Source organism: Aspergillus terreus, genomic scaffold (assembly GCF_000149615.1).
Source record: "Aspergillus terreus NIH2624 scaffold_3 genomic scaffold, whole genome shotgun sequence".
Classification (NCBI taxonomy): Eukaryota; Fungi; Ascomycota; class Eurotiomycetes; order Eurotiales; family Aspergillaceae; genus Aspergillus; species Aspergillus terreus.
Genome location: NT_165926.1, coordinates 1142450 through 1158678, shown reverse-complemented (window position 1 = coordinate 1158678; position 16229 = coordinate 1142450). Strand labels below are relative to the sequence as shown.

Here is a 16229-nt window from a genome sequence, read left to right as displayed (position 1 = left end):
GTAGAGCGGAGGACCTGGACATACACACTTTAGTGGCTGCTATGGGAATGAGGGTATGTTGGCGGAGGTGTACCGTGTCGAACGATGCCCAGATCATGGCGTCCACGATGGTTGCTCCAAGCGCAACTAACATGGTGCCGGAGCACAGCAGACGGACGATAGCCGGTACGGACGACGTGCGGCGACTGGAGCCGGATTCAAGATTCCCTTCTGTTGATGCAGTGCACGTTGCAACTGGGGTCTCTGCATGCTGGTCCTGACCACTCGTTGCACCATACCCGACATCACAGCTAGTTGTTCTACCCAACAAGTTCTCGGTTTCACTGCAGGACACAGGTTGCAGCCACTGGGCGGCGGTCCGCTGCTCGATCATAAAGAGTCGAAGCACAATGTCCAGGACGATCATTGCGATGGCGATGACAAACACAGCATGGTAGCCCAGCTTCGTCAGACTACATCGGTCAGCACGAGACAACTACACAGGTTATCCACACTTACACCGTCCCCCCGATAAACGGACCAAACACCGTGCCCACAGTCATAGCCATGGAGACATACCCCATCGCCGACCCGAGCTGATCCTGTCCCACCGTGTCCACGACGAGCGCCATCCCCACCGTCCACACCACCGCCGCGGAGAGACCCTGCAGCACACGCGCGATGACGAGCGCCGAGACCGTCGTGGCGACCCAGAACATGACGGTAGAGCCTGCGAGAGCCAGCAGACCGATGATGAAGGGGACGCGTCTGGACGTGCTTCGGTCTGCGCAGTACCCGAATATGGCTGTCGAGGAGTCAGTCGATTGCAGAATCCAACGGAATACCGGACCTACGTGCGCCGATAAACAGGGCCCCGCCAAACGCCGCTAGCAGAATCGACATCCACTGTTGCACTGAGGTTGAAAGCGTCAGACACGTCCACCTATGTCCTGGGCAGGGAATACACACATTCATCATCGGGGATAGAGGCGCGCGTCCGGAGGACAGTGGGAAGAATCGGCACGACCTGGTAGATTATCAGCAAGCCCATCGCCCCAAATCCTGAACGCTGTAGGATTCTCACCATTCCATAGATAAAGACATCCTATGACCATTTCTTAGCACCCACACGACACGGACCTCAGACACCCACTGGACCACACAGTACATACCGTGAAAATGGCCATGGCGACCACCGAAATGATAAACCGCCGGGAAGAGCGAAAGGCCAGCTTCCACGGAGGAGGAGAACTCATAGATTTGCAGTCGTCGGATCCATTTTGCTCCATAGTCTCGTCGACCTGGTGTTGGGATGTATCGACGCGGGGCAGAGTGACTAGAAGATCAGCGGAAAACTTCGCCCCGGATGGTGGGAGGAACGATCGATCGTACTTGTACTCGGCTTCGGGTCCCGAGAAGGCCGCAGCCGAGCGATTGGAACGGTGCAGTCCAATGGTGGGATGGGGGAATACTCGGATCCCTCGAGGTGCAGAGATGGCGTTCGCAGATCGGCTACTAGTGGGGGCTGGGCTGTTCGGTCCGCCGAAGATGAGCTGCACCTAGTAAGCAAACATGAGGTGATTGAGTAGAATCTCCAATTGAGTGGCAGCCGAATCGAGATGCAGGCTCTCAAGCTGTCGACAGAGCCGTCTATCAATCCGCCTCATACGATACGGGATATTGAAGCCGCATTCAACCTACATACGTAGGTACATAGCTGTACCTTACATGGCTACTAAGCAGACTACCTCATGCAAGTGAGTCATATCTTATTCATATGGCTGTCTCGTCAACTAGGAAGGGACATGGCTTCGTCAGAAGAACAAGGAAAATGGACTCCACGCGCCATCTTCCGATTCCGAACAAGACAGAAGGCAGTAGAACAGGGACGATATATTAGAAAACCACGTCGGGGAAGGGAACCGTGTCGACACATTCCCTCCACTCGGTCGCAATCGTCATATAGCACTCCATTCACATACAAAGGAAAGGACAAGAGGAAAACTAACGTCGGAACAAATGACACAGAGTTACTGGCCATGGAAGCAGACGACAACAGGGAAATGGAACTTTTCGACGTGCCAGTAATGTCGCAATGACTCAGTGAACAGGAAATCACATACTTCACCTGAGGAAAGAGAACCGTGAAGCCAAAGGCAAAGGGAGAGGAGAGAGAAGGATGGGCGACAAGATCGGGTAAAAAACAAACAAACAGTCATCATAACCAAAATCGTAACAATCGTCCGAAGAAAGCGCGCGCAAGACTGCAGGGGACCTGGCGACCTCCCTCCTGCATGTCGCACGCGATGTTGCGCTCCGATGATGACTGGGTTCAGGGGTATCGATAGATCTATGCGAACGTACGGCCGGCTCCACGGCGGTTGTTGCGTTGTCTCGAGCTGCTCACGGTGCTCCAGCCCTCATCGTCGGCCGCAGCCTCGGGCTGAGCATTCCGCCAGCTGCCGTTGGCCTTGCTGGCTCCCTCCTTCGAGGCCTCGGTGGTCGCAGCCGCAGTCGACGCCTCCTCAGTCTGATCCTCATCGGCCGTCATGCCGCTCTCATCCTCGCCGGCCCGCCGGAGGATCTCGAAGTTCTTGCCACCCTGGGGCACCTCAGCTGCGTCTTTGCCGTTGGGGTCCGCCGGTTTCTCAGTCTTGGCCTGTTCCTTGGTCTGACGTTGCTTCTCGGCCTTCTCAGCCTTGGCCTTCTCGTCGGCCTCCCGCTTTTTGGCGGATGGCCAGTTGACGGCGCTCCTCGACTTCTCTCTCCCGGGTGGCGGTATCGATAGGGCGCGCTCCACCGAAAATGCTAGCCTTCGTCTCCGTGCCGGCGACAGGGCTTGCCACAGCCTCGGTGACCGTTCGCTTCTGGAGGTTCAACTTGGGGCGGCTCGCAGGGGCGGCCGGGACGGCGGGGGCAGCGGCAGGCGAAGGAGGGTTGCTGGGCTCCTTGGGCGGGTCGGGGCGCATTCTGGCTCTCCACGAGTTATCGAGCTCGGCCGCGGTGGGGGTCCGTTCCTGGAACTCACGGCGAGGGGGACGGGAGCCATCCTGAGAACGGCCCTCACCCCACGCAGGAGAGTTTCTTCTGAAGCCAGGTCCTTCGTTGGTGCGAGGACGTCCTTCACGCGCGGGGCCAGTCGGAGAAAGAGGACCCTTGCGTTCCCAGTTGCTGAAGTCACGGACCTTGCCATCCGATTCGAACCCACGACGTCCACCACGCTCGCTGCCGGCATCGGAGAGGGTATCGAGGTTGCGTCCAAAAGTGGAGCGGTCGGGGATACGGCGCTGAGGCGCAGGCGCATCAGGAAGGGGTCCGCGGCGGGTCCAATCCAGCTCTCTCACATCACGCTCCTTGGCTGTAAGTAGAGTTAGCATGACGGAGGACATCTGGTTTATGGGGGAGAGATATTCTTACGAGGCTCGGCGATGCTGACACGGATAGCACGTCCCTGGAGGGTAGCGCCGGAGAGATCCAAAGCCTTCTTCAGGCCATCAACAGTTTCAAACTCGACATATCCAAAACCCTTGGGGCTGCGGGTCAACTTGTCCTCAACAATGCGCACGTTCGTCACACCACACTCAGCGAAGAGGTCCGAAATATCGGCAGAGGTCGCATCGAAGGAGAGGTTTCCGACGTGAGCAGTGAAGGGAGGTTCAGTCGGGAGAGGGAGGGGTTCCCTGGTAGCGTATCCACGGTCTATTTCGTCCGGAAGATCAGAATATGCAGGGAAAAACCATTTATGCCAGGAGAGTGGGCGTCCGTACCGTTGAATCCAGAACCGAATCCGGCGGAAGGAGGTCCAGCGGAGCGACGGTCACCAAAGGAAGACTGGGAAGGAGGGGCTGTTGAAGTGTTAGAGTCAGGGTCCCATGATGGAAGGCGAGGCGAGGCGCAAACGTACCGGCTAGGATAACGCAAGCATCAGCCTCTGGATCATCGAATATCACGCTGGAAGGGACGGTTACTTACCAGGCAAAGGCATGTCCTCCATTTCATCGGCCCAAGAGCCAAAGTCTGTTCCCATTAGCACGGATGATCCCCGCGGGGGAATAGACGGGGGGTAACCTACTCTCATCGGCCAAGAAGGTGCCGATAGACATCTTCTGGGCTTTCTGCTTTGCGGGCGCTGCGACATGAAACTGTCAGTCATGATCCGGAGAGGAGTTATCCACACGATTTGATGCCTTTTTGGGACAACGCGAGGACGTCGAGGGGGGGTTTGGGGACGCACCCATGATTGCGGTTGTTCGAGACGAGGGAACGCGCCAAGGGTCAGGGACTTGTGCGCGCTTCACGAGAGAGGAGAGATGGGGGAAAAAGCGAGGGAGAGACTTGCGACCGAGAAAGGCAGCAAGGACTATGTCGACAGGAAATGAGTTTGCAAAGGTGATGTGCGGTGGTGGGTTGCAGGAGAGCTCCGCAGTGAAGGGCAGAGAGGGGGAAGATTCCGTTAGGATAATTTTTAGTGATGACGCTAGAAAAGTCAGCCTCAAGAAAAAAAAATGTCGGTGGTGCGGTCTTTTCGGTCGGTGCCTCGACCCAATCCGCGATGGAATTAATTTCCTTTTTTTTACGGAGTACACTACAAGTGATTAGGTATGGGGGTTGTTTTATTTTATTTATAATATAATAGAGAAATTATTTGGATATTCTCTGCGGTAGAAATCAATATCTAAAACTTATCTCTTCATGAGAAGGCTGTCAGCAGCGAAGCACAGAGACACCCTTTGTAACCGAATCCGTCCTGGGGTTCCGGTCTAGGGTACCTTAACCTTCCATTCTTCGGGTCTCATTGTGCATTCTTCCACTCACGCGGCTCCACCGGATTGAATATACAGAGTATTCAGATCGTAGTTTCTGGCTATAGTCATATCAACTTATGCCAGGGTTCACTATCAGCGTATAGAAACAAAAGAGAAAATGGAATATATTATATGCGTGCTTCATACTTTCCATCATTATCCAGGTAGTTCCCCGAAGAGACGGTTTATTGTTCCTGACGCTTGGCATCATAATCCTGCCATGAGGTCGTAAACTTCATCTCCTCCGTGGACGAGTATATAGGATCAGAGCATAGAAGTACAGAGTAGGCATGATGTCCCTCCCCAGAACACTAGACCTTTTCCTTATCTTTCATTCTCATCGCCCAAGTCCCCGGACAGTGGGGTTAGATAATCAAATCACATGATCATATCACGTGCATCCCGAATCACCAGTCGAACATGAATGCCGAATCTTGCCGGCGAGGAAACACGGGGAGTTGTCGATAATTGTTCCCAAAATGACCGGACGCAATGGCTCGATGCCAACTGGGGAATCAAATGACCTGTTGTCCTGCGTGAAAGTCGGGGCTGTTAGTGGTGAGTCTAATCGTGTGCTCTTTCGGGACATCTAAATGTCATCAGATATCCTTCAGCGTAACAACTCGAGATCTCTTCAGCATAGCTAACTTGTTCTCAACAGGCGCGGCTGGCCTGGTGTATGGAGGCATCTCCGGAGTCATTCGGTCCCCTCACCCCGTCATCCATTCCCTTTCCTGTGGCATCCATTGGTTTGCCTGTGGCACGTCCTTCTGGTGTAAGTGGCTGTCTTCGATACGTTGAATTCGTCGATCAGCACTGAACATGACCAACGTCCACAGGGCTACGAAGCAATATCTTGACCCTTCACTATGAGAGCAATGCATCTCCCAAACAGCGTGCTTATGTCAGCGCTTTGTCTGGAGGCATTGCTGGAGGTGCTGTCACCCGAATTATGGGTATGCGCTCTCATTGAGGAAATCGTGGTGTCCCTATTTCTAATTTGTGATGACAGGTGGCCGACTCGTTCCAGGGGTCGTGGTGTTTTCGCTTTTAGGCTATGTTGGTCAAAGCTCTTATAATGCGATCGACAGCTGGCAAATGGAACAAGCAAATACCCCCTCCAAGCCAATAATCCAACGAATAGCCGATTCTAAATGGATCCCGTTGAAGACCCTGTCGGATGACGACTACAGGGGGATTCTGAACGAGAAATTGTTGAGTATTGAGGCCGAAATGGCGCTGATTGACGAGAAGATTGAACAGCTGGAAAAGGCCAAACTGAACAGCCCAGAGGCTACTACCCCCGAGTCGACGAAGTGATCCATGGGGCTTAACATCAAATGTCACTTTTTGAGTTGACTGACGGACGTCGATCTCCCTGATGCATTATTGGCTCCCACGGATGGCTAGTGGTGGTGATGGAGACGAGCGCATCTTTCATATTGCCTCCTTTTCTACGGAAAAGGCAACGGCGGGAATCATATTCGCCGACTAACTATATCGCATCGGAGATATAGTTAGAACCCCTGAAATGACCGACCGACATAGGAACAACAAATGGAGCCACTGTGGCTCTCCATATGGGCCCCTGGCGACCGGCTGTGGAAAACCAGCCTCTCCTCAATCATATTCGTACATTACTTGGGATAGGACGGCGCCAAAGGATGATTCCTGTATATTAGAACTGATTGATCTAGACACCGAAAAATGTATGCATAAAGTATGCATTGATGTGGACACGTGGATGTTGTTACGCAAGTGGACATGGTAGGGGGTTGGGGAGTCTGGGGAAGCTGTTAAAGAGACCGACCACCTTGATGCGGATGAAGCTGCTAATAATACGTCTCCAATATTAAGACCCTTCTCGTCCTGATAACCTCCTCGAAAAATGCTCCAGAATGTCAAGAATGCCTCCCAACACAGTAAGATGCTGCGGGTGGACGTAATTTCTAAGCAATGCCGAGACAGCCGGAGACCTAAGTGGGCGCCTTTCCGTTTCCAGTCGAGCCCGCAACTTCATCATTCATTTCCTGTTGGGAGAGATCTATGGTTCGTCCCCGTCGGATCGTCCTACTCCATTCTCTGTCATATTCCCATCTATACCTCCTCCACCTCCCCTTTCCCCCCGTCGCCCGGTTTACCTGTCCAAAAAGAAATATACGGAGAACATGACTGACCCGCGGTTGACTCGTCCCTGCGACCTCGCGCAGTCCAGGTCGTAATTGAGACCTGTCCTCCGCCGTGTTCTTCCCCCGACCTAAGAAAGCCCTACGGGAGTTCCTCAATACGAGGAGCTCTCCCGGCCACTACAGGAAGACAAACTTGGAAGACTTCAGAACGCGTTCCATCATTATAGAACAACTGCATCTCACATGGTCATCTCTCTCACGATCTAGGAATCCAACTCTCCTCCCCCGCGTATCTCGATGCTTCAATCGGTGACGACCTCCCGTTCTGTCCAACGGATCAGTCCTCCTGATCGCACGCCACGATGACCCTTTTCAGTCCGACCACCGTCCTCGTCGGCTTCCTCCTCCTTTACCTCTGCTCCTTCCTCATCTTCGCCATTGTTCGCATCGCCACGGGAATCTCCATCCAACGCATTGGATACTTCTCCCTCCGCCGCATTGCGTATGCTCCCCAAGGAAGGCATTCAGATCGAGCTGCGCGGGCTCGGTCTGTCGCTACATCCGCCATCCTTCGCCCAACCAACATGGCTCAGCCTTCGATTGACCGACCTGAAGATCACCATCGACCCCAGCGCGCTGGGAAGACCCCGAGAGACAAAAGGAAAGCCGGATTTGTTGGAACCGCAAAGTCCAGAGGAGTCGAATATCTCGGAAGACCCGGAGAATAGCAAGGCGCCGCGGCGGAGCAAGACATGGAGGACCCTGACTCGTTTGAAGGAGTATGTGAAGCGACTCCATCGCAAGATCCACTGGTTGAAGTTAGTCGATGTCATCGCTGTCAATACGACTCTCAACTTCGTCGAAGCCGGTCAGATCCAGGTCGGATCGTTGTCCCTGGCGGTCGACACACGGCGCAAGATGGTGGACCGGGGGAAGCTATTCCGGCAGAAGAAGGATGAGTCCGACGAGCACCGCCCAGCCGAATGGATCATGGCGGTGCAAAATGTCCTGCTGTCCATTGATGGTCGCGAACCAACGGAGCTGCTGGATAATATTGGGGTCAATATTCACGGGCTTCTCCATCGAAACCTCGAGGGCTTAAGGGATGCGTCGATTGCGTTCAAGATCGGGCGGATGCACATTCCGCTCGATGATTTGACCACCCTTGTGCGCCGGATCAAAAAGTTCCGGCAGCCCTTTACTGCGGATGCGATGGGCGATCTGGATGAGGAGGTGACCTTTGCGGACTTTGTGGAGGAGCTGGACAAACCCGGAAGCCGGGACGATGCGATTGTACAGACGGTGGCCGACTCGAGGGAGTTTGCGAGCTCATTGCTGCGCGGAATTCAGGAAATCCAGGTCGCCCTGAGCTTCTTTCGATTGTCCCAGGCCATCCAGCCCTCCGCGAAACAAAGTTCCGTCTACCTCAACGTGGTGTCTCATGAGCTAGGAATTGACCTCCATCGGATGGACCAGAAGAGTCCTGCCCACCGTATGTATTTCCAACGGAACGACATTGCTCATCAGGCCCTTCTTGCCGCGATCTCCGTCTCCGTCAGTCTGGACGACAGCTCAGGGGAATCAGACAACCTCCTCTACATTCCCATGGCTACTACGACGATCAAAACCACTCTCCCTTCCAAAACAATCAGCTCTTACGATGAATCCAACTTGGACGAACGAAACACCAACATCCTGTTTGCAAACCTCGTCATCACATCGCCATCCTTCGATTTAGAACCACGACATGTTTCCCGGCTCCTGAACTTGACCCAAGGACGTACATCTTCCTCCCGTGGCAAGAAAAGACGCACCCAGCGCCTGATCTCTCGATTGCTCCCGAAAGCGAGTATCAAACTCTCCGTTCATGAACCAGTCGTGCGATTCGTCCTCCCCATATCCGAACCTTCTACGACTGAAGATGACTACAATCTTCTCATATCTTCCATATCCTCCATCTCCCTTGACATTGAATCTTCCCACTCATCAGAAGGCGGTATACATTATACGCTCTCCTCCATATATCGAATTTCTTCCCATCAGCTGTACTACCAAACTCCTTCTGGAGTCAAACATAACCTCCTTACCACAGAAAACCTGGAACTGAAGGTCTTCCTCAGCGCATCTCCGGAAGTGCGTGTGATGGCCTCGGGAACTTTGAATACCTGTTCTGCGCACATGGTGAACCGCGATGTCAATAGAGGCATACAGCAGGTGTTTGAACAATTCAGAACGCATGTGCGTCCCAGACGCCGCACCTCGATGACACCGGAGGAGCGAAAACCTAGTTTCCTTCGACAACTTCCTCCTTGGCTCCTGCGATTCCAATTCGAGGCTACCGGACTAAGCTTGGAAATTGCCGGGGTTGACGAAACCGTGTCCGATATCTCACGCGGTGTCTCCTTGCAGCTGCAATCATGGACCGCTGACTACCGAGCTCAGAAGACCGAACCAAGCAATATCAGCTTTGCCCGGCGGCGCACCCCAAGTCACTCAACTATCGGCGACGACACGCCGTTCAGGTTCCCCCCGACGTCGCCGCCACGGCAGACCCAAAGCGGCGTCGCAGACGGCCGACGACTGGCGTTCCATGCGCGGGGATTCGAGGGCTTTGTCATCGAGTCGGAAGATTTTCTGGAGGCTGAGCCTTTCTTCTCACTGCCTAGATTTGAGATAGCACTGAGCACTCTCAGTGACCGTGTTGGGCCAGTGTTCAATGTGAACTCGGTGTTCAAGGGCATATACTTTCAATATTCTCTCTACCGTTACTATTGCCTCGGGGTGGCTACGTCTGTGATCCAAGATGCTTTTGTGCGTCACTCCCCGGAAGTCTCGAGCCCTGTGTCCCCTCAGTGGAGCTCAATGGACTTCACTCCTTCCTCACCTCAACGCATGGTACCGCCACAAAGGGGAGAGCTTGTGACTGTCGACGTGAGAGCGACCGTTGTCCAAATTAAGACCTCGCTCCCAGCCGACCCCCCAATGCTGTTCCAGCTTTATGGTCTCCACGCAGGCTCTCATCGTCTCATGGCTCCTTTCGTCAAAGCCCAACTGGTCCGCCTGCATGCTGAAGCACCTAAACTGAAAGGGGTATGGGCAAGAATTGTCAGCATGAACAACGTCCGCGCAGATTTACGTACCATGAGGTATAAACATGGCGCCGACCTTACAGAGGAGAAGTCCATCGATGTATGGGCGGACTTCATTCGAGTGGGAGTTCCCCATCACATGGTGATGCATCGGATTTTCGACAATATCATCAATACATCGAAGGCCCTCAAGCAGCTGCACCATCGCTTCAAGACTCGCTCTCCCCACTTCGTCTCTGTTAGGGAGCCAGAGGAACCAAAGGTGGTTCCCAGGGTTTCTGTTCGCAGCAAAGCTCTTCTTTTTGAGCTAGAGGATGATGCATTTGAATGGAAGCTGGGTTGTATCTATCGCACTGGTCTCCTGGAACAGCGCCAACGGCTGGCCCGCGAAGAAGCGTTCAATTTAAAGCTGCAGAAAATCGAGACCGGGCAGCGCCGTGCCTCATCCCGCCTCCGCGCAAGGTCCAGCCATCGAACTCTTCGGAGCGAGCGCGTCAGCCAAGACACGCGAAGGAGTAAAAGTGCAGATGCGAAGCCACGCAATGAGACGCAGGACGGCAAGCGTGGGCGTGGACGCAAGTTCCGCTATGACACCGAGGGCGCCGCGTGTATCTCGTCGGAGTGCAGAGTCTCGGCAGAAAATGCTTGGTACCGACTTCAGGAACACCATGCACGAAGCTGGAAGAGTAAAATAGATGCAGCCATGAAGTTCCAGGGCACTTCAATCAAAGAAGTCAGAAACCTCTTTGCTGGTGCCGACGAACCTCCACAGGATGTGGAGGAAACGGAGACCGTCCTCTCTATTCCGAACCGCCCTGCGCTGATGGCGGCCCTCATCAGCGACATAAATCTTGTCATAGACAAGCCGTCTTTCCCTCAAGAAGATTATCCTACTTTCCTGCACCGAATCGGAAAAGGGATGCCGATGTCGATGCAGTACGCACTACTCATTCCGATGAGCTTCCGGCTAGACATGGGCGAGGCCCGTGTAAACTTGAGGGATTATCCCCTAGACTTGCTGCACATCCCGGCTTTGCGCCCTGGCCAATCCCCCAGATTACCTAGCTGGTCTCTACGGACGAATTTCGTCATTGCTGAGGAGTATCGTGATTACAAGTCAGCCCGGCAGGTCGAGGTGGAGCTTGTTCCGCCGACGGAGCTTCCGGATGGGACTAAAAGCTCGCCCTTTGCGATCAGCGTCTGGCGATCCGTCACGCCTGTTAAGACATACTCTGATCCTACAATCGAAATCAATACCAGTCTTCCGACAAGTATCTCCTGGGGCATGTCCTATCAACCCGTGATCCAGGACATGATGAAGATCATAGAAGGATTCACAAAGCCTGAGATTGACCCGTCTGAGAGAGTTGGCTTCTGGGACAAGATCCGCCTCAGTTTCCACTCGCGGATCCGTGTCATCTGGAAGGAAGATGGCGATGTTCATCTCCGCTTGAAGGGTTCTCGTGATCCTTACGTGGTGACTGGATTCGGTGCCGGATTCGTTATGTGTTGGCGCAGGGACGTGAAATGGGATATCCATACCAGCGATGATCCGATGGAGTTTATGAGCGTCACCAGTGGCGAGTATGTGTTGGCCATTCCAGATTACAGCCACGAAGCTCGCTATATGGCGGAAGCCACCGCTCAGGATCTGGAAAGCACGTCATCGTCGAGTGAACTCAAGAACGCGGCTCACTTCAAGAAGGTGATCATGAAACTATCCGGCGATGTGAAATGGGCTGCCGGGCTTGTTTTTGAGCGGAATGTTGACGAGGACAACCGCTCCTTTGAGTTCAAGCCGCACTATGAAGTTATTCTTCAGAACCCGATTCATGTGGACCCTTCACAAAGGGAAGATTACGATGCTTTCCGTGGATTCCGGAGCAATCACATCCATTTGTCGGTGGCTGTTGTCGCTCCTGAGAGCCGAGACTGGTCCGTTGACCATGTGCAACCGTCAACGAGTTACAACTCTGTCCATCTCACACCTCGCTTTTTCACTCACTTCTTTAGTTGGTGGTCGCTGTTTTCAGGTGTCATGTCTCTCCCTGTCCGCCAGGGACCACTTTGGCCAGGCATTACCAAGACGAGCAAGAAGTTCAACCGTCATCTTGCTACAGTTAAGTATAAACTGCTTCTGGCGCCTCTCTTTGTGGCGCATATATACAAGCATAAAGACCGTGAGGACTATGCTGAAGACGTTGTCACTGCGACAGGATTGAAAGTTCGTCTAGACAGCCTGAAGCTCGACGTTCACCAAAGGCGTGAGCAAATCAAGACATTAGCCAAAGGACACCTCAAGCAAACAAAGGCTAGTGCGATGCGGATAAATCAAGCAGAGTTGGATCTGCAGGCCGCAGATTTCAGGGCCGTATCTGCTAGTATTGAGGGAACGAACCTAGATGACATAGAGAACAACCAGGACGATATCATATCGTCCTTCCAGCAGCCTGTTCCTTCCGTCGATTTGTCCCGGTTTACAATACCAGACCAGAATCTTGACTGGATTGACATGGACGACTTTGTGGAGTTGGACTGGATTCTGCCTCAGGAGTCGAACCCTCGCACCCAAATCTTGCCGCTTGCCTTCACCCCGCGCTTCACATACTTCCGTCAGACAGACCATGGAGATATCGACCCTGAAGAGACCGGGTATAGCACGTTTGGGAACGAGCCTACCCACGATTGTGTCATGTCCGAAAACAATGAACCTCGTCGCGTGCAAATGGAGCTGATTAGGGATCGTCTTGCAACTGTTGAGACACAGATACGGGACTGTGACCGTGCAATTGGCGAGCAGGAGCTCCGCATAGCGAAGGACGTCGAGGGGGATCCGCGGCTTCGCCAAGAACATGCCGACTATGTTCGACAGGCGGCATCTCTCGCCCGAAGACGGGCCTTTCTCACTGCAGGACTTCAACGGCTTGAACGGCAGCTGGCTCGAGAGGAGAAACTACCTGTCAACAAGAATCCGGAGAATTTCGCGACTGATAGTGCTTCTCGAGTGGGAACGGATGCCGAGTCAGCCAACGAGAATAAGGATACTGATCTGGACGGCCTTTACTCTTCGCCTCATGATGAGTTCGCGAGTGACTTCAACAATCGCTTCATGATCCACAATATCCAGTTGAAGTGGAACAATCCCCTTCGGAACATCATACTTCGCTACAGTCATCAAGTCAGCCAGAGACGTGGATTTGTCTACTACATGTCTCGGAGGGCGGTCAAGTTCATCCTCGATATTGTTGATGAGCAAAGCCGAACCAAGCGGAGGCAATCGAAGCTTTTTAAAACTGCTTCCCGACGCCCTTCCGACGCTCGTGGCCTTGTCGACAGCGAGGATGATGACAGCGTGGAGGATCGAATTGAGCAGTTGTTGAACGATGCTAAGCGCTTTGTGAATGCTGAGGAACAGGAGCATTCAGACCAGAAGGATGAAGCCAACACCAAGTCTGATGGTTCTAGCGAGAACATTGCGCCCGAGTTCACGCCACAAAACAGTTACAATCTGCGACTCATCGCGCCTCAAATCCAGTTACAGAGCGAGAAGAACCAGAAGTCTGTCTTACTGATAGCCGCCAAAGGCATGCAGCTCAAGGTGGTGTCGATTATGGACAAGGAGCGTGTGTCAGATGACGTTAGTGGTCTAGTTCAGCGGCGATTCACTCTCGACATGGACGGTGCTCAATTCTTCGTGGCCACGCACAAGAACCTGATGAACCATCTGCAGTTTTATGCTGGCAACAAATACGGCAATTCTCCTGGTTCGGCTTGGCCGCCTTGGCTAACGCTCGAGGCGATGTTTGACTTCGAACTCAACCCGTTTGGCTTCTCAAGGATTATTCAGAAGACTTCGGCCAGCTTACGGTATGACAAGTACAATAACCTGCGCTTGAAGTACAATGAAGAAGTCGGCAAGGGTCGTCAGGACCCATACGGCCAAGAGGCCAGGATGGACCATATCAGTGTCGACTTCCCGCACTTCCGCGCTATCTGTGACTCGGCTGAGTATTACTCCCTGTACATCATCGTGCTCGACCTGTTGCTATACAGTGAGCCTTTGGAGAAGGTCCGCAATGAGCGTCTTGAACGGATAATGCTCAGCTCTGACTTCAGCGATCTTCGGGGCGCACCGGAAATGGTCTTCAAATTGCAGTCCCGCATCCGACAGCTGGAAGAGATCAAAGAACATTTCCAGGTCCATGCAAAATACCTAGATAAAAAAGGCTGGGAAGATCGTTTGGTTCTCGAGAAGGATCTTACTCAGTGCGAAGATGAGCTATTCTTCTTGATGAAAGCAATCACGTCATCTCAACGAAAGATCGAACCGACAGTGTCAGGGGCAACTGGTGTCTTGCGCTGGAACATCTCTGCCAGCGAGGTCGTCTGGCATCTTATGAAGAAGGAATCAGAACCGCTGGTTGAGTTCCAGCTACGGAATGCGGAGTATGACCGAACGGACAATAGTGATGGGTCGAATCACAACCAAGTCGCGGTAGAGCGACTTTACGGACTGAACCTGCTACCTGATGCTATTTACCCTCAGATCATCGTGCCGTACCTTGATCAGACAAAGCAGCCAGACGGACCGGATGATTATATGATCAAGGTTAGGTGGCACATGCTCGAAGCTGTTGCGGGCATCCCTGTTGTGGATGATTTTGACGTCTCTCTCTTCCCTCTCAAGATCCAACTGGAGCGGGAACTCGGCCAGCGTCTCTTTGAGTACATATTCCCCAACGTCGGATCGAGTGCATTCGAGAGCGGTGGTTTCTCCCCGTTCATGATCAAGAATATGGAGCCCTTGGACGATTCTGATTCGGATGGTGAAACAAGTCCAGCTTCGTATCCAGGCGTCAATGAAGTCAGCGACGCTCCAAACGACGACCTGCAGCTACCATCCGGACCAGGTGCTATTGAGCTCCGATTGCAACCAACGCTTTCTTTATCCGAAGAGAACAAGCCTCGCCCTCATCGCTCAGGATATCATCTCAAAGGTCTCGCCATGACACCTATCCACAGGGATAGCAATCGGTCGCCGCAGGGCGAAGGAACTCGCCATTCACAACGTCCAGGCACTGCGTTGACCAAGAAGAGATCCGTCGATAGCATGCGAATTCTCTCGCGACAGCCCACAGAGAGGTCGCTCGCAAATGGATCGACCACGACCGTTGGTGAAGAGAAGGGCAAGAAGTTTGGTCTGGTCAAGAAGAAGAATAAAGAGACCACAGACGATCTCTCCCAGATGATGTCCCGCGCATCCAACTACATGACACTGGCTCATGTCAGGGTGAATGATGTGGTCCTTTGTTTGAGTTACAAAGGCAAAGGTGACCACAACCTGGAGGATCTTCATGACTTTGTCTTCCGACTGCCTGTTCTAGAGTACCGCAACAAGACATGGTCAAATCTGGACCTGGCGCTACGGCTGAAAAAGGACGTGATCAAGGCTCTCATTTCGCACGCTCCAGCAATCCTCGGGAACAAATTCTCTCATCACCGGCCTACGAAACAGCAGCAGAAGCACTACCGCGAGCTTGCGTCCTCTTCTCAGATCTTGCACAACCCCGACAGCACAGCGAGCTTACATTCTGAGAAAGCGCAAAGTTTGGCAAGCCAAGACTCCAACAGCGAGTACTCCGAGTCCCGATCACAACGATCAGTCCAATCGGGCACATCGCCTCTCGCACGGTCAAACTCTTTAGGGTCTAGCGTGCTCAGTGTGCAAGACGCAGCTGGGCCATCGTCTGATGCTCACTCGACGAGCGAGGTGGATGTGGATGCCCGTTGGGAGGTATGCTTAGATGATATTCCTCATGTATAGAGGCTTGTGCTGACTTTTCCCCAGCAATCGCGCCGACTCGTCAATCCCCCTCCCCGGCCTATGACTTCTGGTCAGATACTCTCCCGTTCCCAGACTGCCAAGCGCTGGGACGAGCCAGGGGAAAGGTACGTCTATATTAACAACACGACATTAGATCATATACTAATTACTATTGCAGCCACAAATCGACAATTCGAAATTTCGGCCGGAAGCTAATGCCCTCTCGGAAATAAACACGTCCTGACTTCTCGCCAAGTTGCAACATTGCGCGGCGGAGTTCGTGCGAAGCTATGCCGGCCTCCCGTTGATCATATTCAACATTGTCATCTACCTTTTTGCCATAACGATACCCCAATTGCAGCGGGTGTATATAGGCGTCTGATTTCTTTGCTGGTTATACAAA

At 53.1% G+C, this 16229-nt stretch overlaps 4 protein-coding genes across 4 annotated transcripts; 2 read left to right on the top strand and 2 right to left on the bottom strand.

Annotated features, from left to right (window-relative positions):
• Positions 1–494: 494 nt before the first annotated feature.
• Positions 495–1268, bottom strand: ATEG_02299 (uncharacterized protein; the record flags this gene model as incomplete). Its single annotated transcript, XM_001211477.1, has 3 exons — positions 495–784; positions 949–1006; positions 1152–1268. The coding sequence occupies 3 exons, from the start codon at positions 1266–1268 to the stop codon at positions 495–497; spliced, it is 465 nt and encodes a 154-aa protein (XP_001211477.1).
• A 1404-nt stretch (positions 1269–2672) lies between these two features.
• ATEG_02298 (translation initiation factor 4B) lies at positions 2673–4217 on the bottom strand (the record flags this gene model as incomplete). Its single annotated transcript, XM_001211476.1, has 6 exons — positions 2673–3337; positions 3397–3678; positions 3747–3824; positions 3952–3996; positions 4052–4108; positions 4214–4217. The coding sequence occupies 6 exons, from the start codon at positions 4215–4217 to the stop codon at positions 2673–2675; spliced, it is 1131 nt and encodes a 376-aa protein (XP_001211476.1).
• A 1046-nt stretch (positions 4218–5263) lies between these two features.
• On the top strand, positions 5264–6104 carry ATEG_02297 (uncharacterized protein; the record flags this gene model as incomplete). The annotated part of the gene is made up of 4 exons (XM_001211475.1): positions 5264–5342; positions 5446–5559; positions 5624–5740; positions 5797–6104. 4 exons carry the CDS (start codon positions 5264–5266, stop codon positions 6102–6104), a joined length of 618 nt encoding a protein of 205 aa, XP_001211475.1.
• A 1313-nt stretch (positions 6105–7417) lies between these two features.
• ATEG_02296 (FMP27 family protein) lies at positions 7418–16059 on the top strand (the record flags this gene model as incomplete). The annotated part of the gene is made up of 3 exons (XM_001211474.1): positions 7418–15796; positions 15851–15951; positions 16005–16059. The coding sequence occupies 3 exons, from the start codon at positions 7418–7420 to the stop codon at positions 16057–16059; spliced, it is 8535 nt and encodes a 2844-aa protein (XP_001211474.1).
• Positions 16060–16229: the final 170 nt, after the last annotated feature.